Source organism: Nuphar pumila, chromosome 9 (genome assembly GCF_984573655.1).
Source record: "Nuphar pumila chromosome 9, dmNupPumi1.hap1.1, whole genome shotgun sequence".
NCBI classification, from domain to species: domain Eukaryota; kingdom Viridiplantae; phylum Streptophyta; class Magnoliopsida; order Nymphaeales; family Nymphaeaceae; genus Nuphar; species Nuphar pumila.
Window position 1 is genome coordinate 66,300,316 of NC_143257.1, and position 25,391 is coordinate 66,325,706.

At 37.9% G+C, this 25,391-nt stretch overlaps 1 protein-coding gene across 4 annotated transcripts; it reads right to left on the reverse strand.

Annotated features, from left to right (window-relative positions):
- Positions 1–299: 299 nt before the first annotated feature.
- Positions 300–25,160, reverse strand: LOC149828620 (uncharacterized). Of its 4 annotated transcripts, XR_016434062.1 has the most exons (6): positions 25,013–25,153; positions 22,845–24,134; positions 20,986–21,713; positions 20,791–20,909; positions 14,804–14,860; positions 300–711 (listed from the first exon to the last, which is right to left on the reverse strand). XR_016434062.1 is itself a non-coding variant. In XM_090016914.1 (5 exons), the coding sequence occupies exons 2-5, from the start codon at positions 24,046–24,048 to the stop codon at positions 466–468; spliced, it is 2,430 nt and encodes an 809-aa protein (XP_089873040.1). In that variant the 5' UTR covers positions 24,049–24,134; positions 25,013–25,160; the 3' UTR covers positions 300–465. The 4 variants fall into 4 exon arrangements, 2 of the variants coding, with proteins under 2 accessions (XP_089873040.1, XP_089873041.1); XM_090016914.1 differs by having other exon boundaries at positions 20,791–21,713; positions 25,013–25,160; XM_090016915.1 differs by lacking the exon at positions 25,013–25,153 and adding an exon at positions 24,739–24,758 and having other exon boundaries at positions 20,791–21,713.
- Between the last annotated feature and the right edge of the window lie 231 nt (positions 25,161–25,391).

The following is a 25,391-nucleotide window of genomic DNA, read 5'->3' on the forward strand; positions in this document are numbered from 1 at the left end:
ATATGAAATCCTGGCTCAGATGTATCATCTGCATTATTAAAGTTGCCTGTGGCATCTTAACGAAAGGAACCGGTTTGTCTTGTGAAAAAAAGACACCTTTGCATGGGAGCAGACATAATTGTTGGTAATGATTTTGCATGCCTACGCGTGGTGCATATGTTATCTCTGACAGACTCTATGAAGCTTCATTGTTCCCTGGGGTTGGTTTTATGCCTTTTCTGAGCAGCTTATGTGCATTTTTCATAGTTTCCATGAATAATCAAATTAGCCAGCTGCTGCTTACACATCAAAGCCGGAAATTTAAAAAAACGTGTAGATTACTATAACAAATATAAGAATTTCAAAATTTGATAGAAAGGGTGGAATACAGATTCCCAATCAATGTGGGAATTCAATTTGCAAAGAAAAAGAATGACTCGAATCAATCTCTTAATGGATGCCAAAATTGTTCACTACAGTACTCTTCTACTTGACCTTCATGCACTTTTGGAGGACCTCCACAAACCTCTGATACATATGGTTCTTTAGGAACAACTTCTGTACCTTCTTTCTTCCTTTAGCACCCATTGTCTCCCTTACTGAGGGGTTGTTCAACAGAAACTCTAGATTGTTAGCGAGCACTTGTACTCCATTCTGTCCCAGAGGATGCAACAGGCCTGTGACATTGTGTTCTACAATTTCCCGAGTGCCTCCTGCATCTGTTCCAAGGATCTGCAACATGGATATGAGAATCAGAAAACTCTCTCTCTCTCTCTCTCTCTCTCTCTCTCTCTCTCTCTCTCTCTCTCACACACACACACACACACACACACACACACACACACACACACATGCATGCATGCACGTGCACACATGCTCACAGAAATCAACAGTTGCTCGGTAGGGTCAAGCTAAAATCGGATGGTATACAAAGATGAGACAGTTTTTCATGTGACTTTTTCATTTGCAGAAATCTACACGGATTCCTTCTCTTTTCCATTTTTTTGATAGGCAAGCTGGGGACAACTCCTGGGGGATTCGAAGTGTAGACCCCCAGTACCTAACAAACATAAATTTGTGATGTTAAAAATTTGCTAGGACATGAATTTACAACTTCTTAAGACTGGTAAAAGGTTGTATGTATGCATGTGTTTAGGTTTGTTGAATCTGAAGTTTGACAAGAGACATCCTTAAAATAAAAGGCCTCATAGCACCACAGCCTGGGCTTTATTCTGTTATTAGAATTTACGCCAGATGAGCCCAGTGAAGACAAGCAGGTGATTCATTATCACAGATAAACAAAGCATGTCTTTCATTGAAGGAGAACTGTTGTAAGACAACATTAACATTCTAACATTAGATTACATACAGTGTTTTAAAAATAAAAAAAGATAATAGGATAATATAAATGTAGATGAAATACATATGGCAAGATGAGAAACATAGATTTAAGACTGGTCACAAGCAGAAAATTTTGATTGCTGCCCCTGAGAAGTAGTTGAGAGTTGTTTCCTCAGGACAGAGTGGGGATAACTTTCACAGAAAAATCTGCTCACCTGTGAAAACTACAAGTTTTTTTTTTGTCATTTTTCCTTGAGAAAATAAATGCATGTGCAAGTCTATGAAGAACTTCCTCACATGAAAAAAAAAGATCTAGTTTCTTAGGTGAGAAATCTCACAGGTTACCAGAAGTGTCCATGACCCCGGTGAAGAAAAGCAGGTGATGTTCTAATATTACATGGCATACAGTTCTTTGAAAAGAAAAAGGAAAATTCGATAACACAAATAGATGAAATATAGAAGGCAGTATGGAGAGATGGATTAATAAAAACAGAACAATCAGTGTGAAAGAGGAAGTTCAGCACAACATGATAAGTTGATCTGGGCATGTGCTATAGGGATAAAAGAATCCTTTCATAAGAGGGATGATCTTCTATGGGAAAAGAGTAGCAGTTTTTATTGGAGTGGTGGGGGTGCTGGAAAAAAAAGGGGACATGAAGAACTTGGAAAAAAGAATTGGAGAAATAGGATACATGAAGACTCTCTGCAAATGAGACAGACATGATGATGAAGATGATCATACCAAAAGAAAGAACATATCATTGATTATATAAAATAAGGATGATCTAATTTTCCATCTTATTATATGATTCACTTTATTTTGTAGATATCTGCAACTTCAAAGACAGCATCCGTAGTTTCATGTGACAGATAAAGCTTTCTCAAACGCCCTAAGCAAGACATGTTTGATAACTATATTTTACAAATTAAGCTTCTGTTCTTATATGCAAGGACTCAAGAAGCAAAGAGAGAGACTTTTTAAGTTACTGAACTGTAAGGAAATATGCAGAAGCACGAAAACACTAACCACTTGAAGGCTTTACAAGATTACATACATACAAGTGCATATGCACAAGTCCACTATGGGACAATACAAAGATCAATAAGATACACAACAAGTAAAAATATAGACAATCTTATTGATAAAATGCTTCAAAGGAGCTTTTTGAATACAAGGGGGAACAACCCTTATATTTATACACAAAAAAAGAGAAGTAGGGGATCCTTGGGAGCTCCCAAAAACGACGTTGGGAGGTCATATTTATGACCGTTGGGAGCCCCCAAGGACTCTATGGTCATTTTGACCATAGAGACCCTAGGGGTCCCTCAATATTACAAAAATAAAAAAATAATAAAAAAAATAACTGTTTTAATAAAACAGTTTATTACATGAGTAAAATGACTAAAATGCCCCTGTAGAGCATATACCTATATAATCATAACATCCCCCTCAAACTTACGGTGTAAACACCGAAAGTTTGTTGAGAAGAAAAAGAAAATGTGGGTCAGCAAGAGGCTTAGTAAAGAAGTCCGCAAGTTGAAATTCTGAAGTGACAAAAGGCAACTCAATAGTTCCTCTCAGGAATTCATCACGAACACAATGTCAGTCCATCTCGATGTGCTCGGTGCACTCATGAAAGGTGTAGTTGCTAGAAATGTAAATTGCGCTTTTATTATTGCAATACATCTTCAAATGATTGGAGATGTCAACACTCATATCCCTAAGAAGATTTCCTAACCATACAAATTCTATACTTATAGTTGTCATAGCTCTATATTTTGCTTCAGTAGAAGATAACGAGACCTTTTGTTGCTTCTTGCATCTCTAAAAAATAAGAGAATATCCTAAAAAGACACAAAAACCAGTAATTGAGATTTCCTTCCCAATCAGCATCAGTATAACCAAGTAAATTTAAAGATGAGGATAAGGATAGAAAGAGCCCTTTAGTTATGGTATTCTTGATATATCTGATGATTCTCAATACAGAACCTCATGTGTATAGTTGTAGGAGCATGTTGAAACTGACTAGCAAAGTGAACGGCACGAGCGATATCTGGTCTGATAATTGACAGATAAGTGAGAAACCCAATAGTTGTCTATAAGGTGTGGGATCTTCGAGAAGAGTCTCATCTTCAAGGCTTAATTTAGCATTCACTACTTCAGGAGTTTCTACATTCTTATCATCTGAAATGTTAGATTTAGCACATATATATGCAACAAGTTTCATTTGAGAAAGTATATACCCTTTGAGAGAGTATGCAACTTCGATTCCTAGAAAATATCTTAAGAATCCTAAGTCAGACATATCAAAATTGTCTTTTAACACATTTTTAACATTACTAACTCCAGTTTTATCATTTCCTGTTATAATCATATCATCTACGTAAAATAGAAGAATAAGAATGCTAGTACCTGTATTTTTCACAAAGAGAGCAGTGTCAGTATAGCATGAACAGAAATCCAAATTAGTCACGACATTACTGAACCAATCATACCATGCCTTGGGAGCCTGTTTAAGACCATACAAGGCTTTTAAAAGTTTAAGAGATTTTCCTTTTTCAACGTTAAATCCCGACAGAGGATCCATATAAACTTCTTTATTTAGTTTTTAATTAAGAAAAACATTTTTAACATCTAATTGATATATAGGTTGTTTTTTAGTTGACGCAACGACTCTTAGGGTCCTAATAGTAGTCATTCTAGCTACGGGTGCAAAGGTCTCCTCATAGTCAATTTCATATTCTTATGAGTATCCTTTAGCTACTGACCTTGCTTTATATCTTTCTAAAGTTCAATCACTCTTAGTTTTAACTTTAAAACCCCATCGGCATCCAATAGATTTCTTGTTGAGAGGTAGCTTAACTACCTCCCAAGTTTTTGCTTTCCTAGGAGCATCTAGTTCTATGTTCATGACTTCAATCCAATGAAGAATATTTTTAGCTTCATTATAGTTAGGGATGGCAGTGGACTAAGGCGGGGCAGGGGACAAGGTCTTCATCCCCGCCTAAATCCCCATTTCATGTCCTCCATCCTCCATCCACAATTCAAACGGGGGCAAGGTGGGGCCCCATTTCCCCTCGGTCCATTGCCATCCCTTAGAAGGATTGGGGACGAGGCAAGGCGGGGATCAGGACGGAAATGGGGCAAGGCGGGGGAAAGCGTAAGTCCATCCCCGCACGGATTTTGATTTTAACCTTCATCCCCGCCTCCATCCCTGTTTCATGTCCGTCATCCTCGGTCCAAATGGGGTGAGGCGGGGCGGGCCCCCGTTTCCCCCCGATCCACTGTCATCCCTAATTATAGTTTGAAGGCTCATGGTGTGAATGTAAAGTTATTAAGCAAGTCCTATAATTAGGAGATAACGTTTCATAGGACACAAACCTATCTGGTGGAATAGATTCTCTAATAGATCTTCTAATAGGAGTTTCTTCTATAGATTCATTGTATTGAATTTTTTTTTCTAAGGCACTAATAGGATTATTTTGCTCCCGTCGGGCATAAACTTGAATATTTTTAGATGAATTATCAATGATGTCATCACTACTTTGTGATGTTCCAATATTAGAATATTCATGATGTATATCATCTATAACTTCATTCAAGGAATCATCATTAGAATGTATATCTTCCCTTGGAGAGAGATCATACAAAAACATATAGTTGATTTCCTTTTTCTTATCATATTCTTTAAAACCATTTTCATCTTCTAAGAATGTTGCATCTTTGGAAATATAAAGTTTGTTATTTTTAAAATCAAAGTATCTATATCCTTTTTATTTTCAACATATCCAATGAAAACACATTCAACTGCTTTCTTATCTCTTTTGTGTAAAAATGCAAAGCATTTACAACAAAAAATTTGCAAGCGATTGAAGTCGAGTGTTATTTTGAGAATTTTTTCACAGGGAGAGATATTTTTAAAGGTGGATGATGGCATTCGATTTATTAAATAAGTAGAGATTAAAACAACTTCGGCCCAAAAAAATTTGGGAATATTTTTAAAAATAAGTAATGTTCTAGCAGTTTCTATTATATGTCTATGCTTTCTTTCCGCTAGCCCATTTTGTTGTGGTGTCCTAGGGCAAGACCTTTGATGGCAAATTCCATTTAGCTTTAAATAATTTTGAAAATCATTAGATACATATTCTCCACCCGAATCCGATCTAAGAATAGATACATTGTTTTGAAATTGATTTTTAACTTTCATGTAAAATTCTTTAAAGAAAGGGAAGACTTTCGACTTAAGATTAAAAAAGTAGATATATACATACCTAGTAAAATCATCAATAAAAGTCACATAATATAAGTAACCACCCTTAGACATAACTGGAGATGGACCCCATACATCAGAGTGCACCAATTCAAAAGGTCTTATTGAGACAGGTTCTATTTGAAAATAGAATATATTTCATTTGTCCAAGAATACAATATTTACAAGTCATATCTTTTTCATTACAACATTTTTTTCCCACAAGGAAAAAGATACATTTTAGAGTAGCTTGGATGTCTTAGTCTTTTATGCCAAGTTTCAATACCTATATCTTGGACATAAGTACAAAAAGAGTTTAAAGGAAGAGACAAATAATCCATAAAGTAAAGATCTCCCTTACTATGGCTTTGCCCAATCTGCTTATCGGACCGGAGATCCTGCACAAAGCAACCATTAGACCATGGTTGGTAATTTGGAAAACGAAAAAAATATTTAAATTTAGTTTGAGAATGACTCTAACTTTTGGAACAAAAAAAAATTGAGAATTTTTAGAATCCAATGTTCCTATACTCTTAATTTTAAAAAAGTTTCATAGGCCGTAGAAACACAAGATACATTTGAATTGGTGCATACATTGGTTAAGGCATTTTCATAGGGAGTCATATGAAAAGATGCTACCGAATCTAGAATTCAAGAATCTGTATCACGTGAAGACGCGAAAGCAATGGCGGCACCCGTTATAGAAGAAGTTGCCTTGAGAATTTGTTGAAGTGCCATGAAAATTTATCCAAGTGTGTCTTTAAGATCTCCACTCTTACCCTCTTCTTCCTTGGGAGATAATTCTTCAACAGAAGCAACCTTATGCTTGAAAGTTCCATTTAACTTTGGACAAGCGGGTTTAATGTGACCTGTGACTCATTACAATGATGTCAAATAATCATTTTCCTTCCTCCACTATAGTTATTATTATTACTATAGTTACTTCGCCTCCCAAAATGTGGAAGCTTATATGTTTTGACATGATTGTCGGGTTTAGATACGGCCAAGACTTCGCCAAAATTCTTACTCATACCAAGACGAGTTTCTTCTTGGATAATTTCAGTAACAACATCTTCCAAAGGAAGAGGAGTAGATCTATGTAGGAGAGAAGACCTAACTTGATCAAATTCGGGATGAAGCCCAAATAGAAATTGAAAAAATCTTTCTTGTTCCATTTGTTTTTGCCTAAGTTTCACGTTTTCAGTGGCAACCCATTTAAGATCCAGGAGTGTTAATTCATCCTATAGGGAATTTAAAGCACTATAGTAATCTTGGATACTCATTTCTCCTTGTTTGGTGGTCCTCACATTTTCTTACAAGAAATATGCTCTTGTAAGATTTTTTTGGGTATACATACCCTTCATGAAAAACCAAGCCTCATTGGCTTTGCAAAAGTTTGCAATATTAGCATATACCTTGAGTTCCACGTTGTTCACGAACCATGCTAGAATTTTTGCATGATTATTCTCCCAATCTTCTACTTGTTTATGATGATCTTTGATAGCCTTGGTGCGAACATCTCCCTCTAGGGCTTTCTCTTGACCTCCTTCTATCTTTGTGAGCTTAAGTTGGGGTTCAGGAATAGTTGTAACGCCCCAAACTTTCAAATTTGTAAACTTTTTAGAATAGCTTAAAAGAGGCTAGAAAATCCTTTGTTTTTCAAAGTTTTTGTTTTAGTGAATTAACGAAAATGATTTTCGAGAAAAGACAAGTTGACAACCTTGAGCGCGTTAGCATAAAACCATCATTTCACAAAAGATTTGTATCTTCGTAACAACATTTAGAAACCATATACATTAAAAGATAATTTCAAGTTTATACAAAATGGGACTTGCCGAGGAAACCCTTATACAAAATTCAAAACCCAAAACATGTATCCAAGATGCGGAATGCCAGCAGAAACAGTGGAATCTTGAAGGTATCTTGCAATCGCACCATCGTCTGTAGCGTAATCCTAATAATCACTTGTACCCATAAGATGGGTCAGTTTCACAAAAAAACTGGTAGGTGCACATGTAATAACTACGAAAAATAGGGAGATTCGGGTCTTGGATTCCTTCACTGGATCCAAATGGAGTAGGCAATAATGTACGAATCGTATGAGTTGAGTCGAATTCACCATGGACCCAAATGAATCCGCTTAAGAATTTGCTCAAGTGGGGCCATTTCGAACCCACGTCAATGGATCCACTTTAAAATTCACCGGTTTAAATGGGTTCATAACCTATTACAGACCCGGAACTACTTTAGAGTAGATCCGGTACGGTGGGTTATCGGGGTCAGACCCGGACCCGTTCCCCTTTTTATTAGAATTCGAGCATAAGAATCGTGCCTAGGGCACGATTCTTGCCTAAGGGTGCAGATAGCAGAGATCGGGGGAGGGGAGGGGTTACAGCATGGTAACCGACTCTCCCAGTTCATCGGTGACGAGGGGAGGGTCGCCGTTATAAAGGAGGTAGGTGGAGAGGGTTGGGCTCTCGTGCACCTCTCCTTCCATATTTTTTTCCCCACCTCTTGCCTCTCATTCCTTTTTCCTTTACAGCATCAGAGTGCAGCAAGAAGCACGATCTTGGAGGTACCTGAGCTCGGTCGTCAGCCTTGTTCTTCTTCGTCCGTCGCCGGAAAAGAAAAGGTAGGATTCTGTCTCTGATCTTGTTCGGCGTGGACTGAATCGGGTTGGGGTTGGGTCGGTCAAGGGAAACCCCGATTATTCTGGCTGGTACGAGATTTTTAATCCTTGGTTGTCGGAAAATCCAACACCGTGGCTTGGGGTTACCAGTAAGGCTAACGATAGCCTTGGGAAGGGAAGAGGTTTTTGTGCCTAACCTTAAACCATAAATTCCCAAATCAAATCGATTTGGGGGTTTTCTTCCTAAACCACAAATCCCCAAATCAAATCGATTTGGGGGTTTTCTTCCTAAACCACAAATCCCCAAATCAAATCGATTTGGGGGTTTTCTTCCTAAACCACAAATCCCCAAATCAAATCGATTTGGGGGTTTTCTTCCTAAACCATAAATCCCCAAATCAAATCGATTTGGGGGTTTTCTTCTAAACCCTAAATCCCCAAATCAAATCGATTTGGGGGTTTTCTTCTTAAACCATAAATCCCCAAATCAAATCGATTTGGGGGGGGGGGGGGGGAGTTTTCTTGATAAACCCTAAATCTTCAAATCATAACGTTTTAGGGGTTTGGTTGGATCCTATTCATTTGCTTGATAGGATTTGCTTTCTTTTCTCAGTCAGATTGATTTTTCTTACTCATAGTTGACTTTGTGATGAATAGTATTTCTTAATCGTGAATCTGATTTTAATCTATACTTGTCTACGTTTCCTTATTCATCTAACTGCAAAGGATAACCAAGCGGTAATGATAAGCCACTGTATACATCTTTCCTTTCGGTTCACCTGTTGTTCTTGAGAATCCAAAAGTAATGATAGTTTCAAATATCGGCAGGGCTGGGTGAAATATATATATTTATATATATTATAAACTCCAGCACCCTTTCTTGATTGACTAGTTGTATGGGCATCATGTCAACACAAACTGTTTGATATTGTTCCGGCATTTTTGTACTATGCATGATTGTATTGAATCTTTTATTTTCGATTTGCTGAAGATGTTGATTTCCTATTGACATGCAAAGGTAGCTTCAGAATGAGTTTCTTTTTATATCCATTAGTGGCTAATTCCATTAGTTTATCTTAGCCATATGTAGTGAATTATGTCAGTCCCTGAGTGATCTGAATATTGGTACATTTGGAGCCATTATTACCTCTCATCTTAAATGGTTTATGACTGATTATTAAATCTGGCTGAAGAAGTAACCCTTGATAATTGTGCTATTTGTTTTCTTGAAAAAATTGTTCGATAAGCTACTGCACCCCTATGTATGAAATGTTATATTTCTGAACTAATTCAGTGTTCAACTGCATTCTATATTGAACAAGTGTCGGCACAATGTAGTTTACCCTAAAATTTCAGAGTAGGTTAATTGATATTTCTGTTAACAAACTCTCAAGGTATAGGTTATTTCCGTTAACAAACTCTCAAGATATATGATATTTCTGTTAACAGAGAAATTGGGTCATACTTATCGGATAGCTACCTATGATGGGTACTCATGTCTAATATATGGTGAACAATGAACATATCACATGACAAGGAAATTGGGTCTCAATGTTTGAGTGTATGTGTATTATTAAGAATGGGGTTTAATGTTATGGCAGTTGTGGAAATGTTCTAAACTTCGGGAAAATAAATAAATTAATGAAACTCAATTACTCAGTTGAGACCTACCTTGGAGAGGGTGGGTGGTACAAGACTTCGAGGACTTGTGTTTGGTGTCGAGCGTGAAGCGGCTCGTGGGTCCCCGTCCTCGGAGTTAGGGACCAGGACTACCTATGTGTCATAGGTGGTAGTTCCACATCTTCTACAGAAGTTAGGGATGCATCCTATCTTGAGTTGAGCCCTTGGGAGATTCTCTCGGCTGTTGGTCACTCCCTTGGGGATTCAGTCTCCGTTAGAATGTTCGGGTTAATAAATTACCTGAAATAATATACCCCCAAACATTCTCTTCTGAGATGGTCACCTGTGCCCGTGTGTACCCACGGGATAAGATAATTAAACATCATTTATAAGAGTTAGGCGTCACAACTAGTGGAGATACTAGAGAGATATATGAAAGTGGTATTTCAGATGCTTTATATTATCAACTTGTAAATTAGTAAAATTCATAACTTGGTGCATACAAGGAAATTAAATTGTTATCTGAAAGTGTACATGTTATTACATTGACTGTGGCATACCTCACCTACTTATCAATGTTGCATATTTGTTATTGCTAATATAATTGCTCACTTGCATATTAATGTGGCATAGTTATTATGGTTACATAACTGCTTACCTGCTCATGTACATGAATTTAGATCTTTGTTATATAGTGTTTATATGTCTTGATATACACTAACGATCAACCTTGACACTCATACCACACACTCGATTCATGATATACTTGCACTATCAGTACAAAATTCCTGCTTAGACGTGGTAGTCTAATTCCTATTTTATTTTAACATTCTCAGATCCTGAGTAGTCACCACAAGCAGTTACAGGAGAGGTTTCGACATCTGTTTGATCTACTGGTTCCCTGGCCAACTTGTAACTGATATGCCATAAAGGATTCGTTCTTTGTAAATATACTTTTGTAAAGTTTATGAATTAAAGTGAAATAAGGATGTGGTGATTGTTTGAAGATCTTTTTTCCTGTATCGCTTCATTCATTTAACCATGAGTTATAAAATGATTCCGCTGAAAAAAAAAATTCCAGTGTTTTTGGTTTAAGTTTTTAAGGTGTTACAACACAAGTATGACAATATAGAACAAATCTAGCATATGCATTTAATTCATACATGATACGTAATTCAACAAGTAGTGTAAACAATTCTAGCATATGCATTTAATTCATACATGATACACAATTCAAACAAGTTATGTGAACAAAATAACTTTGTTTCGATATTAGCTGTCATGCGGGTATGCACAAGAGCGAAACGTAAAAATAACGGAGACTATCCGAGTGTTTGTTATGCTATGTATTTTTGATACCTCGAAAAGCTAGCTGAGTCCGTTCCTAAGGGGACGGTCGGTGACCAAAAGAGAATTCCTCAAAGGCATACGTGGCAAAGGATGCATCCAACTTCTGCAGAAATCCATGAGATCTACCACCTAAGATAATTTTTTGTAGTCCCGTCCCCTAACTCCGATGATTGGGGACACCGAGTCATTTGCCCGAGAGGTAGTTGTTAACAACCTGTTCATCAGAGTTTTTGTACCATCACATCCTCTCTCTTGACATAAAACAAAAGGCGAATGGGTACGTCAAGTGTTACTTAACTGAAGACCCATTCTAGATGCTCTGGTCGTTCAAACCAGCTCGAGCATCTTGTCTCTGAAGACGATCATCACCATTATGTGATTTCCATACTATGCCATTCACACACTTCGAGGTTACACAAACCTCTCATCCAATCATCGTAATACAAATATGTCGTGCATGTCTAAAAGTACAACTACGATGAGAGGGGTAATAGTTTCTCAAAAGAAACCCCAATTCAATGTTTCATAAAAGAAATGATGCAACTATTTAGTTTAGTTTGACATGAATTGGTCTTTCGAACTATTTTTATAACATTGTGCAATTTGCACAATAAGAGATTGCCACGAATCACTCATCCAGTTATCGTAGTATCAACATACTGTGCATGTCTTGCGATACTGCTTACGATAAAAGGGGTATGGGTTTCTCAGCAGAAACCACACCAAACACATTCTTATGTCCCAACCGGGGATATCCGGGTCATCGGATATAAAACCGAGCTTGTAAAACATTTCACCGTAATATGCCGGCTTGGGAAAACTTAGTTGTAATTTGGCAACTCTCCAGTGTGCAGAATTTGCTTTGCAAAACTACGCGTTTGGAAAGTTGGATTCTCGCAAGGAATCCCTTTTCTTAAAAACTCTAGCGCTCATGCACAAACCTGTGTCTTTTAAAAGAGATCAAGTAGGAAACATGTAGGATAGAATACGCTCTTGCGTGTCCTACGAGGTTGCATTTATGTAAGGATTATACATATATTACATACTGCAAGCCTATGCACATTGCAACGCGATGACAAAGTATAAAGCAAGACTCGATGTGCGAAACCGCACATCGAGCTAAAAAGTGTGCAAGCAGTGCACAAGGTACGAAACTGTACCTCAGTTAAATAAATGCATAAGTAGTGTACGAGGTACGAAACCGTATTTTGACTAAATAAATACGTAAATAAAAGCCTGTGCACGTGATAACACGACGGCAAAGTAAATGACAAAAAGAAAAGAGGACAAGGATCGCAAAACTGCATCCTTGAATTAAATGCATAAGCAGTAGCCTGTGCATTAAAGCACTACAGCAAAGTAAAAGACAAAAAGAAAAGGACAAGGATCACAAAACTTTGTCCTTGAATTAAATGCGTAAGCAGTAGCTTATGCACTAAAGCGTGGCGGCAAAGTAAATGACATAAAAGAAAGGACAAGGATTGCAAAACTACATCCTTGAGTTAAAAGCGTATATGTATATAAATATATATATATATATTAATAGAAGTTTAAATATTTTTTCTCAAATTAGTCCTTCTATTGTCCTTTGCGTAACTTTCCCCTACCTCAGAGAATGTCGGCTAAGCTGACGTTTCTGGGTGTAGATGATGAGTGGCTCGTGCCTCGGTGCGCACGTAGAGTCTGTTGCGCCGATGGGGTGCGCATACTGCATAAAAAGTGTTTCTTTATTAAAGACGAAGTGTCGACCCGTGCGAGGAGCCGAATCTGAAAAGAAGGGAAGGGCAGGGTTGTGCTCCTGCCCGACAAACTGACAGAGAGAGGGGAGGGGGTCAGGGATTGCGCCCTGCCCGTCGACCCGACAGAAAGAGGGTGCAGGGGTCGTTCCCCTGCCCGCTGACCTGACAGAGAAAGAGGGAGGGTGCAGGGGTCGTGCCCCTACCCGCCGGCCAGCTTGAACATGGAGGGGGCAGGGGTCGTGCCCCTGCCCGCCAGCCTGACGGAAGAAAGAGGAAGGAAACATGGGGTACGCCTCTGCCCGCCGACCTGACAACATGAGGAGTGGGGTGGGCTCGGCTACTTGGATGAGCTCGACCCCAACTCAAACCGAGAGAGAGGGGTGGGGTGGGCTCAGCAGCCAGGCCGAGCCTGGCCCCAATCCTGACAGAGAAAGAGATGGGGTGGGGTGGGCTCGGCTGCTAGGTCGAGCCTGACCCCACCTAAAGAGAGAGAGAGAGAGAGGCGCCACCCCTCCCCGGTTAAAAGAAGCAGGGAGGGGTGACGCCCCTCCCCTACCAAAATGAGAGAGAGAGAGAGCACGGAGGGAGCGACGCCCCTCCCCTACGATATGAAAGAGAGAGAGCGAAGAGCATGAAGGGTTGCACCCCTCCTCGGCAAATCGAGAAGAGAGAGAGAGAACAGGGAGGGGGCAACACCCCTCCCTGCAAACCGACGAGACAGAGGGAGACAAAGAGAACAGGGAGGGGGAGATCACCTGAAGGGGGGGTCGACGAGAGGTTGCCGACGACGGGTGGCCTCTCTAGTGGGTAGAGGTCGAGAGAGGGGAAAGAAGTAGGGGGGAGAGAGAGAGTCAGGGGGGGTCTTCTGAGTGTAATAGGAGATCCCCTCCCCACTTTCCGTGCTTAAATAGAGCACGGGGGGAGAAGACGGGTCCGGATCCGGGTTGGATCCGATCAGATCCAACCTAGATTCAATTTTTTTTATGGGTTTTACAATAGTACCCATCACATAACCCTAAAGTTTTTTCTCTTTAAGATTGTTTTCCATTGCGAATGCCCACATCATGTAATTTTTACCATTGAGCTTGAAGGAGAGATCAATCAATGGTGTCCATCATGTGAACAAGAGATAGAAGAAATGAAGAAGAAAGTGTGTTGTCACAAACCTCTTATATCCAAGAAATCTATGGCTTTGATACATGTAAGGAAATATGCGGAAGCACGAAAACACTAACCACTTGAAGGCTTTACAAGATTACACACATAAAGTGCATATGCACAAGTCCACTATGGGACAATACAAAGATCAATAAGATATAAAAGATGCACAAGAAGTAAAAATGTAGACAATCTTATTGATAAAATGCTTCAAAGAAGCTTTTTGAATACAAGGGGGAACAACCCCTATATTTATACACAAAAAGGGAGAAGTAGGGGACCCTTGGGAGCTCCCAACGGTCATAAATATGACCGTTGGGAGCCCCCAATGACTCTATGGTCATTTTGACCATAGAGCCCCTAGGGGTCCCTCAATATTACAAAAAGAAAAAGAATTAAAATAAAAAAAACAACTGTTTTAATAAAACAGTTTATTACATGAGTGAAATGACTAAAATGCCCCTATAGGGCATATACCTATATAACTGGAAATAAACACACACACACACACACACACACACACACACACACACACACACACATATATATATATATATATATATATATATATATATATATATATATATATATATATATATATATATATATATATATATATATATATATGTGTGTGTGTGTGTGTGTGTATATAATCTTAACACTGAACATCATGTCAATCACAAATCTACCAAATGAATTTACTACACTTGGGCAATAAGAGCATTGGTTTCAAATACCGGAAGGCCAAACGCCATTGCTTCAATGGTTACTCGTCCAAATGTTTCTCCAAGTCCCTGCAAACCAAATTAAAATTGACTGTCAAATGTTTTTGTAGATATGTAATTATAACAAAAAAAATGCATATTCAAGAAAAAACAATGGATAAAAATAACAAACTAGCAGAAGCAGCATAAAATTACAACAAAACAGCAAAGATAAAACCTACATAGAGATCATATTTCTAATTACAGGTCCAATCCTCCACAATCCTAGTAAAAGTAGATAAACTATAGGTGTATTTGCAGATTGATCATAAGTTTTATGCTACATAGATTTTTAAAAAAATAAATACAGAAGACATTGCTTATAATACTTATCTGATTTATTTTCAATAACCTAAACAATTTTCTCATCATTCATGGAAAAAATTGGGGGGTACACAAAAAATTATTGATTGGATCGGGCTTTGGGCAATTTTAAGTTGTCATCTTAAAAAGAATTTGACCATTATTGTGGTGTAAATAGAAGCTTTGACAACGTATCTCCAGGATAAGACCATAGCCTGCGCACTGAATGGTGGTCTGAATTGCATAACCATGGCCATCCTAACCATGCAAACAATGTGATCTACCTTTTTTGAAGGGAAGAACATAAGACAACAATGAGGAATTTGGAATAACATTTAAAATAAATTTTAAAGGGAAAGACACAAATTAGTCCTTCCTCTTGTCTTTTTATAATCTTCAAAGAGCATCGTCTTCAATAGAAATGTCCCATAAGAAAAGTCATGTCTAACAACAACAACAACAACTACGCCTTCATCCCAAAATAATTGGGGTCGGCGATGTGAACCAAAAAAGAAAATCATTATGGGTCTTCCACATGAATCCTTCTCCTCCAATCATTTCTATCCAATGCCATGTCCTTGGTGAGGTTCAAAGCATTCATATCCTTTCCTATCACCTCCATCCATGTCTTCCTAGGCCTACCCCGACCTCTTTTAACTAATATATTTTCCCATTTCTCAATCCTTCTAACTGGAGCATCATTATGCCTTCGCCGAATATGTCCAAACCACCGTAAACGATTCTCTCTCATCTTATTTTCAATGGGTGCAACACCTACCTTCTTACGTATCTCCTCGTTCCGAATCTTATCTTTTATTGTATTTCCACACATCCATCTCAGCATACGCATCTCAGCTACACTCATTTTTTGAATATGATGCCTCTTGGCAGCCCAACATTCCGTACCATATAGTAAAGCAGGCCTAATAGTCATCCTATAAAACTTTCCCTTCAACCGCAATGGCATTCTACGATCGCACAACACTCCAGTTGCACTTTTCCATTTCATCCACCCAACCTTTATCCTATGATTTACATCTCCATCAATTTCTCCATACTTTTGAATGATAGATCCCAAATATTTGAAACAATCATCCACCGGTATTTCTTGCTCACCAAGCTTCACTACACTCTCATCATTACTTCGTTGCTTACTAAACCGACATTCCATGTATTCTGTCTTACTCTTACTCAACTTAAAACCTCTTGCTTCCAATGTCTGTCTCCATAATTCTAACTTAGCATTAACCCCAGCTCTAGACTCATCAATCAAAACAATATCATCAACAAACAACATACACCACGGCACATTTTCTTGAATTGATCTCGTAAGCTCATCCATCACTATTGCAAATAGGAAAGGGCTTAAAGCAGATCCTTGATGTAACCTAACCGTTATAGGAAAATTGGTTGTCACCCCTCCACAAGTGCGGACATTGGTTACTACTCCTTCATACATATCTTTAATTATTTTAATGTACTTGAGAGAAACACCTTTCTTCATCATTGTCCACCAGAGAACATCCCTAGGTACTCTATCGTATGCCTTCTCTAAATCAATAAAAACTATATGCAAATCTTTATTCCTCTCTCTATTTCTCTCGATAAGTCATGTCTAAGTGTCAATTAAATAGCCAGTCCTTTTCCTTTCTAGAAGCATCCCCCAATAATCTTAAGCTGGACAATCATGATTCCCTACGGTCATGTTTGCATAAATTAGTCAAACTCATACTCATTGAAATTGGTTAATTAGACCAAATAATTAGTTGTCAAAGGCGTTCGGCGGAGCCTAGCCGAGGCCCCTAAAAAGACTAGTCGGTGAGCCCCTAAATAATTAGTTGTTTCCAAAACCCTCAAGCACTTGGAGTCGGCTGGGGCTGTGCACTTCCCAAGACTGCCCAGCCGACCGTTCGGCTGGGGCCAAAAATATAACTTGGAAATTTGTAAAGACCTTGCAGAAATTCAATTCTTCAAGTTATACATGCGCTTTAATTAGACAAATATTTTTATCCATCAGAAGATAAATACAGGAATTGCAGATGTCAAACATCCACAACAAAAAGCTTATATTAATTTATGGACCAAGTAAAGAAAATCTGACATGCAGCCATGATACAAACTCCAACACAATAAACCATCAATCAGACTTGGTTTGAGTCAAATCTGACCCCAACCCTATACACATATATGTATGTATGTATTCACATACATATGTATATGTATATTAAACAGACCATCTAAATCATAAAAAAAAATTCAGCTGTGTACGGGAAAATGACTGTTTTGAGCATAATCATATGGTAAAGTTAACCAGCAGATCTGGACCAGATCTATGCACCCTATGAAACTCGACAGATCTGGCCAGATCTATCCACATGCGCAGTGGGATAAATCTGTCCGGGTCAGCCCCTTTGAATAGTGGGACCGATTCCACTAGGTGCACAGAAATTCAAATAGCCTGTACAAATCCATTTTTTTCCAATAAAAACCTTACACAAACCCATCCTATGCTATTTTCCCCTATTCAAATCAAGAGAGAAAATCCGTACCTTATTTTTTTAAAGTTCAGAAAAAAGCTGGAAAACCGTCGGACAACCGATGAAGAAGAAGCTCCTCCTCCTCCTTCTTTTCTTCTTCTTCTACTTCTTTTCTCCTCCTCTCTCACACAGTTTTTCTCTCTCTCCCTTTCTTTCTTTCTCTTATCCTCTCTCCTTTCCTTCTTTCTTTTTTTTTTTTTTTTTTTTTTGAGTCTTTATAATGAGAGTCCCTAGAGGGTGACGCCTCTCCCTTCTAGGTATTTCTATTATGTGCTGGAGATAGAAATCCCCATATGGTTTCTATCTTCAGGTTCCCTTCCTTTTCCATTTGATTTTTATTCTCCGTTGACTTTTCTTTTTCCATATTTGCTTCTTTTATTATTTTTGCTTTCTTTATCTTATAGTAACAAGGGATTCTTCTACAAACCTTAATCAGCCAACTACCCTCTCCAATAAATTTTGGAATTTGCTTATTTTAATAATAAAATAATTAATTAATACTTATTTATTATTTATTAAATTCTCAAAAAATTCCAGAGGGTATACCTTATCCTAGACCTTATCCCTCTAGGAGTCTTTTAGACCTTATATTTACTTAATTTAAACCTGTATTTTTAATTCAAAGTTTTTTTTATCTAAATTTTGGATTTGGATCCGGATCCAAGATCCAAATTCATATCCAAAATCCATTTGGATTTTAAGCTGGATTTGATCCTAATTAATATGGGTCTTGGACTGAGTCCAGATCCATATTAATTTGGATCATATGGATTGGATTCCATCCGATCCATTCCGAACCCGACTCCGTCGAGACGGGCTTTTATTGAAAAATTATAATTTTCGGGCCAACTGTTGCCCGAATTCGGAAAAGTAAAATACCGTTGAACTCAGAATTCCAAGGCATATCTAACGGTATCAAATTCAAATTTCGCCTCCGAAATTCGCCCGAATTTAACTTGAATTTCGCTTGATTTTAAAGGTTGAAAATAAAACCTTTTATCACCTTTTCAATTGGCTCATTTCGGTCTTGTCAATGAGACCGGGGCCACACCCAGACTCAATTATCACATCCTAATATCAAAAGTTTAGCAATTTTTCCTTAACACAGCCAAATTTCAAAAATCTCAAAATTTAACTAAGTATGAAAACACATGATATTACAACCAACAACAACAACTACGCCTTCATCCCAAAACAATTGGGGTCAGCGATATGAACCAAAAAAAGAAATTCATTTTGGGTCTTCCACATGAATCCTTTTCCTCCAATCATTTCTATCCAATGCCATGTCCTCGGTGAGGTTCAAAGCATTCATATCCTTTCCTATCATCTCCATCCAAGTCTTCCTAGGCCTACCCCGACCTCTTTTAACTAATATATTTTTCCATTTCTCCAACCTTCTAACTGAAGCATCATTAGGCCTTCGCCGAATATGTCCAAACCACCGTAAACGATTCTCTCGCATCTTATTTTCAATGGGTGCAACACCTACCTTCTTACGTATCTCCTCGTTCTGAATCTTATCTTTTATTGTATTTCCACACATCCATCTAAGCATCCGCATCTCAGCGACACTCATTTTTTGAATATGATGTCTCTTGGCAGCCCAACATTCCGTACCATATAGTAAAGCGGGTCTAATAGTCGTCCTATAAAACTTTCCCTTCAACCGCAATGGCATTCTACCATCGCACAACACTCCAGTTGCACTTTTCCATTTCATCCACCCAACCTTTATCCTATGATTTACATCTCCATCAATTTCTCCATACTTTTGAATGATGGATCCCAAATATTTGAAATAATCATTCACCGGTATTTCTTGCTCACCAAGCTTCACTACACTCCCATCACTACTTCGTTGCTTACTAAACCGACATTCCATATATTCAGTCTTACTCTTACTCAACTTAAAACCTTTAGCTTCCAATGTCTGTCTCCATAATTCTAACTTAGCATTAACCTCAGCTCTAGACTCATCAATCAAAACAATATCATCAGCAAACAACATACACCACGGTACATTTTCTTGAATTGATCTCGTAAGCTCATCCATCACTATCGCAAATAGGAAAGGGCTTAAAGCAGATCCTTGATGTAACCCAACCGTTATCGGAAAATTGGTTGTCACCCCTCCACAAGTTCGGACATTGGTTACTACTCCTTCATACATATCTTTAATTATACTAATGTACTTGAGAGAAACACCTTTCTTCATCATTGTCCACCAGAGAACGTCCCTAGGTACTCTATCGTATGCCTTCTCTAAATCAATAAAAACCATATGCAAATATTTGTTCCTCTCTCTATATCTTTCAATAAGTTGTCTAAGAAGATGTATAGCTTCCATAGTTGATCTTCCAGGCATAAAACCAAATTGATTCTCCGATATCATGACAACCTTCCTCAACCTAGATTCAATCACCCTCTCCCAAAGTTTCATAGTATGACTCATGAGTTTTATACCACGATAGTTTGTGCAATCTTGTATATCACCCTTATTCTTATATAAATAAAGAATTGTTCAGATCAACATTGTAGGGAAGAAAGTTCAAAAAAAATACATAAACAGCATTTCAGACAGAAATATTACAATTTTCAGCTCAAGACTTTGCTCAAGCAACAGGTTCTGATGAAAACTCATGCATGGCTTTCACTAATTTCAACCAGCCACCGTCTGGCCTGAACTTACCATTTGCTTATAGTAATCACAAAGTGCATAATACTGGAAACTTATCATCATACCATGATATGATAGATATGCTTTGATTTAGTAAAGCATATCAGTAAATTTTTACTCGAAAAACTCGTACTTAATGATGATGATATAGATTCTAAGAAAATATCATTGTGCCCCTTGTATAGTTAGTTGGTAGGCTAAGTTGAAAACTAAATGACGGTCAGGGAAAAGGTTACTTTTAACAGATTACAAACCAAGAACTTGATGATAGAAATTTCATTTGCAACTAAACTAAATCATGACATTTAAAGCACAAGCCTGTTGTGGTGGAGTTGTCACCTCCAGATGCTTGAAAATCAAGCAATCAATGCCAAATCTTACCAGCAATGACGGTGAAAATTTTCACCCGAAAAGCATCTATAGAAAGATCAATCCATTACCTGAGCATTAATGACATACACATCAGCTGCAGAATAAAGTGAGGCAACACGTGTAGATGCAGGAGTCCATAACACTGCTTTTGTTAACTCTGGATGTTGAGATAAAAACCTAAGCATGGCTTTCACATAGATCACTTTATTACTTTTGCATCCAAGAGAACCAATTAAAACCTTTAGAACCCCTCTCTGACTCACCTTCTGTTCTGACAATTTTCTCCTTCTCTGATGCTGCATCCCATGATTTTGCACATTTTCAAGATCATCATAGAATAAAGGATTTAATAAGCTTGAGTTATGCTTTTCAAAGTCATGTCCAGTCGATCTAGGTCTCACAGAAATCTCTGGTGGTTGACTGTATTGATCAAATGCATTAAAAAGAGCTCTTGATCTTTTCCTTCTGTTCATGGGAAGATGTTCCTTCACACCAGTAATTATGGAGAGCTTTCTCCCCCCTGCAGAACCATTTAGTTTAAGATCTGCTTCAGATAATTTGTCAGACAACACAAGAGCTGACTTAAGAAGCAAAAACTGGCCTTTTCCAGGGTTGATGCTACTTAGTGTCATCACAAGCATATCATTATCATTTAATCCTATTTCTCTTCTAATAGCATCTCTCAGTAGATGCCTCTTCTCCAATAGTTTTTCAACAGTAAGTGAGGGAGTATTTAATGAAGAAGGAAGTCCAGCTGCAAAGGCCAGTTCATCATTAATAGAAAGAGGAACTAGTTCAGGTGAGGACTTCAGCTGAATGTTCTCTTCTTTGCACCAAGTAAGCCATTGCTTAGATTGAGATTCTGATAGGAACATTATCATCTTCACTTTTGGAAGCATATGCTTTGAGCGATCAAAGTAAGGCCTTCTGTTCTCCATGATCCACCAAATTACTTGACTCCCACCACTCACATAATGTAAAAGATATTGTTCTGCGAAAATGAAAAAGAAAGAGAAGAAAAAGAAATCAGCACTAGATTTCCTTACACAGAGGCATCCTCTTACAGAAGACAATGCCTGACTCTCATTTGCAGCCACAAGGTCAAAAATTGTTATTATCAGGATACAGAAAGGCATTTGCTTCATCAAATATGTCACGTGGGTACAGGTGCGGGTGCGGGTATGGAAGGTACAACACAGCAATTCAAAAAAATGTGGGTACAGGGACACGGCTATATATATAGATTAGATATCACATAAATACAAAATAAACTGAATATAATCTATATATATATGCTATATCTAATATATATATTATATACTGAAAATATAAAGTTATAAACTGAAAATATAATTATAAATTATAAATTGAATACAAATTTGTACAGGTAAAATGGTGTGTTAAGGTGTTGAGGCATGTCGACATGGGGACACGCATGTCGACACAGGTACGGAAGGCAAAATGGAGTGTCCATGTGACATAGCATCAAACTATAACAAAACACAAGAATTAAGAGTTCCGTCAAAGGGGGAAAACACTGAGATCAAACAGCCCAGACAAGTACCAGCACCTGTTTTCCTTTCCTATTTTGGACATAGAATTCTCTTAAACCTTTACCAATCTTCTAGCAAGTCATCATGTTGCCCAAAAAATATAGAAAAATAAACCTTCGTAATGCCGCACATGACTGTATCAAATAAGGTTTCAAATTCCATTGTATCAACTAGCTTAAACAGATGAAATATAAAGAGACATAATAGAAACATTTAGTCCCAGTATTATCAACACCCGTTTTCCCTTCCCTTTTAGCACATAAAAGTTTCTTAGACACCAATCTTCTAGCAAGTCATCATGTTGCCCAAAAAGTAAAGAAAAATAAACCTTTTGCAATGCTGCATATGACTATATCAAAATGTTTCATATTCTTCTGTATCAGTTTAGCTTAAATAGCTGCAATATAAAGAGACACAGATATTAGAAACATGAATCCTGGTTGCAAAGTTTGGCTACAAGTGAATGGCTATAAAAAAAATTTACATGAATCATAAGGCCGGTAAAATAACACTTTCAATTATTATTAGAAAAGAAAAATTAAAATTTCAAGAAGCATGTGAAAGCATACCGATCCAGGAAGCACAGACAGCAGAACCTGCAATTATGAGATCTGCTTTTGATGCAGCCTTGTAGCTGAGATCTACTTTATCCTTCAGTACTTTAATGCCATGCCTTGACAGCTCTCCCATTAGTTCACCTTTCTTGCTGAGGGCCACTACAGATATTGTTCCACCACAACTTAAAAGTTCACGTGCAAGTTCCATCATTGAAATTGGAGCTCCTGTCATTGAGAGTTCATGGAATATCAAAAGGAATGACCTACCCCAAACAGCTTGAGCAAACATGCCTTTCCTATCGCAGGTACCATATCTCTTCTCAGGATTCCACACCAAAATGTTGTCTTCTATCTTCCCAAAAGGACCAATAATAGGTCCATAAGAAGTATTTCTTTTAGGCGTTCCATAAGTAGTAATTATAAAACTATTATTTCTTGTCTCTATCCCTTCATTTAGCTCTATAGTTTCACTCACTATGTTCTCTTGGCTACTATCAGTATTTTGAGTAGGGGATTTTTTTGCATTTTTCCTATTCATACGACGGCGTTTTGCCTTTGAAATGGCTGGCTTTTTACTTTTTAACACACGTGCAGATTCTTTATTTGGCATCATTGTTGAACCACCTTCTGCTAGGGCCTCACTGAAACCAATATTTGTTAAAGAATTGTTCTGGTACTTTTCTGTATCAGGTTTCTCTTTGGGGATTGTAACGTCGATGCCATTATCTGTACCATATTGCGAAATAGGTTTACTTTCATAACCAAGGAATTCCTTCTCATTTTCTTGATGGGCCCATTTGGATTGAATGTGAAACCCAAGGTAGCTCCAAACGGCAATGATGACCAACCAAGGCAAAAGCCGCTTGCTTCTGATCCATTGAAGGGGACTCACATAAATTTTAGGCTCTTTACGAGGTGTTCTACTTGAATGAGACCTACGAAATGAAGGAGAATGCCTAGGAGTCAATCTGCCTGAAGAAGTAGCTTTAAGACTGGGATTGATTATTAAAGAAGCTAGTTTCACTGAATTCCCTTGTGAATCTCTATTATTGGTTTCTGCCATCAGACCTTTCAAATCAACATGACCAAAACTTGATGGCATCCCATTTGGTGTCTGAACTAATTGATCTGGAAAGCTCCCAAAAGCACTTGAATGGGAAAATTCATTGCCCCAGTACACAACAATTTTAGCACAAACGAGGACCCAAGCATACATCAAAATTGACACCAGTAAGCATAATGGAGAATCAGCCTTAGCTATGTCACTACCACCGATTAAGGCAGAAACTGAATGGAATCATTCTGCAAAGCATCCAATGCACAATTGATCAACAAAATTGCCTCAATCAATAGATTAATCCACACTCGGTAGAAAGAAAATGATAAACATAATATCAGCAGACAAGGAAAAAAAAAACAAAAAACAAAAAGGAAGCTTGAAAATCCAAATACTGATCTCCAACACAAGTTGCAGTAAATGAATCTCAATATTGTGGCATTATTCACTGCATTTATTGATCTTTCCATTAATATCGGTACTAAATATGCGTTCTGTAGCTAATATTGAAGCTTATTTACCACTGGAAGAGAAAACATATGGATCTTTCAGATATTCAAAATGTAAACCAAGCTCTTTCCATTATCAGACCATTTAACAAAACATACATTGATCCGAGAAGCTTCCGTGACCTGAATAAACAAAATTTACGGCATTAATCGTTCAAATTCCAAAACTACAGCCAAAACAGTAAAAAGCAATGAATTTTCCAAAACTTAAGAGTTTAATTGAACCAAAAATTGCATTACTGAAGCAGAAAATCATCTCTGATTCATTGACTGACGCATTCCAAACACAAAAACGCACTGTTCATACTTAAAATAAACGATCTTTAGCATAAAAAAAAACCTGAAAATCGCTGTCTCTTTCCGACCCTTATAAACATGAAGGGAAACGCGCCTCATTAACGAGTTCCTCAAATCAACTGCAGAAAATTAAGCGAAATTCGACTCAAAGGAGCGGTCGCCTTACTCAGAAGAGCAAATCGGCAGATCGTTGAGATTTCTACCGATTCTAGTCTAAACTTTCAGCATTTCAAGCTATACTTTTCCGGAAACAATCGTAAAATTCTGTCTCGAAACCAAAGACAAGAATCCGAGAGCTAAAGTTTCCGCGAACTCACCGATGCTCATTACGGTGCAGAAGAAGGAACTTCAACCATTTCTCCTCTTCCTCTCCTATTTCTTTTTTCTAAAGAAAGGAAGCTTTGAGGAGATGGGGTTTTCTATCTCTACAGCGTTGACATCGAGAGAGAGAGAGAGAAGGGAAGCAGGAATCTGTTGTCCCAGTGACGTTTTTTTTAAAGCAAATCAGGTCATGCTGAAAATGAGCGTTTTTGCTCATGCTGACATCGTGGCCATCCGATTTGCATTTTAAAAAAACTCAAAAGTCAACAAACCACGTGGCATTCATCCAAAATGCAAACAGACGGCCAAGATGCCCGCATGAGCAAAAACGCTCATTTTCAGCATGACCTGATCTGCTTCCCGTTTTTTTGTTTT

Coding starts and splice junctions, on each gene's coding strand:
- LOC149828620 (XM_090016914.1), bottom strand. CDS start 24,048: ATGTATGCTTGGGTCCTCGTTTGTGCTAAAATTGTTGTGTACTGGGGC. Junction 14,861..20,790: donor TGTATGTCATTAATGCTCAG/GTAATGGATTGA, acceptor TTTGGTTTGCAG/GGACTTGGAGAAACATTTGG. Junction 712..14,803: donor CAATGGCGTTTGGCCTTCCG/GTATTTGAAACC, acceptor TCCATGTTGCAG/ATCCTTGGAACAGATGCAGG.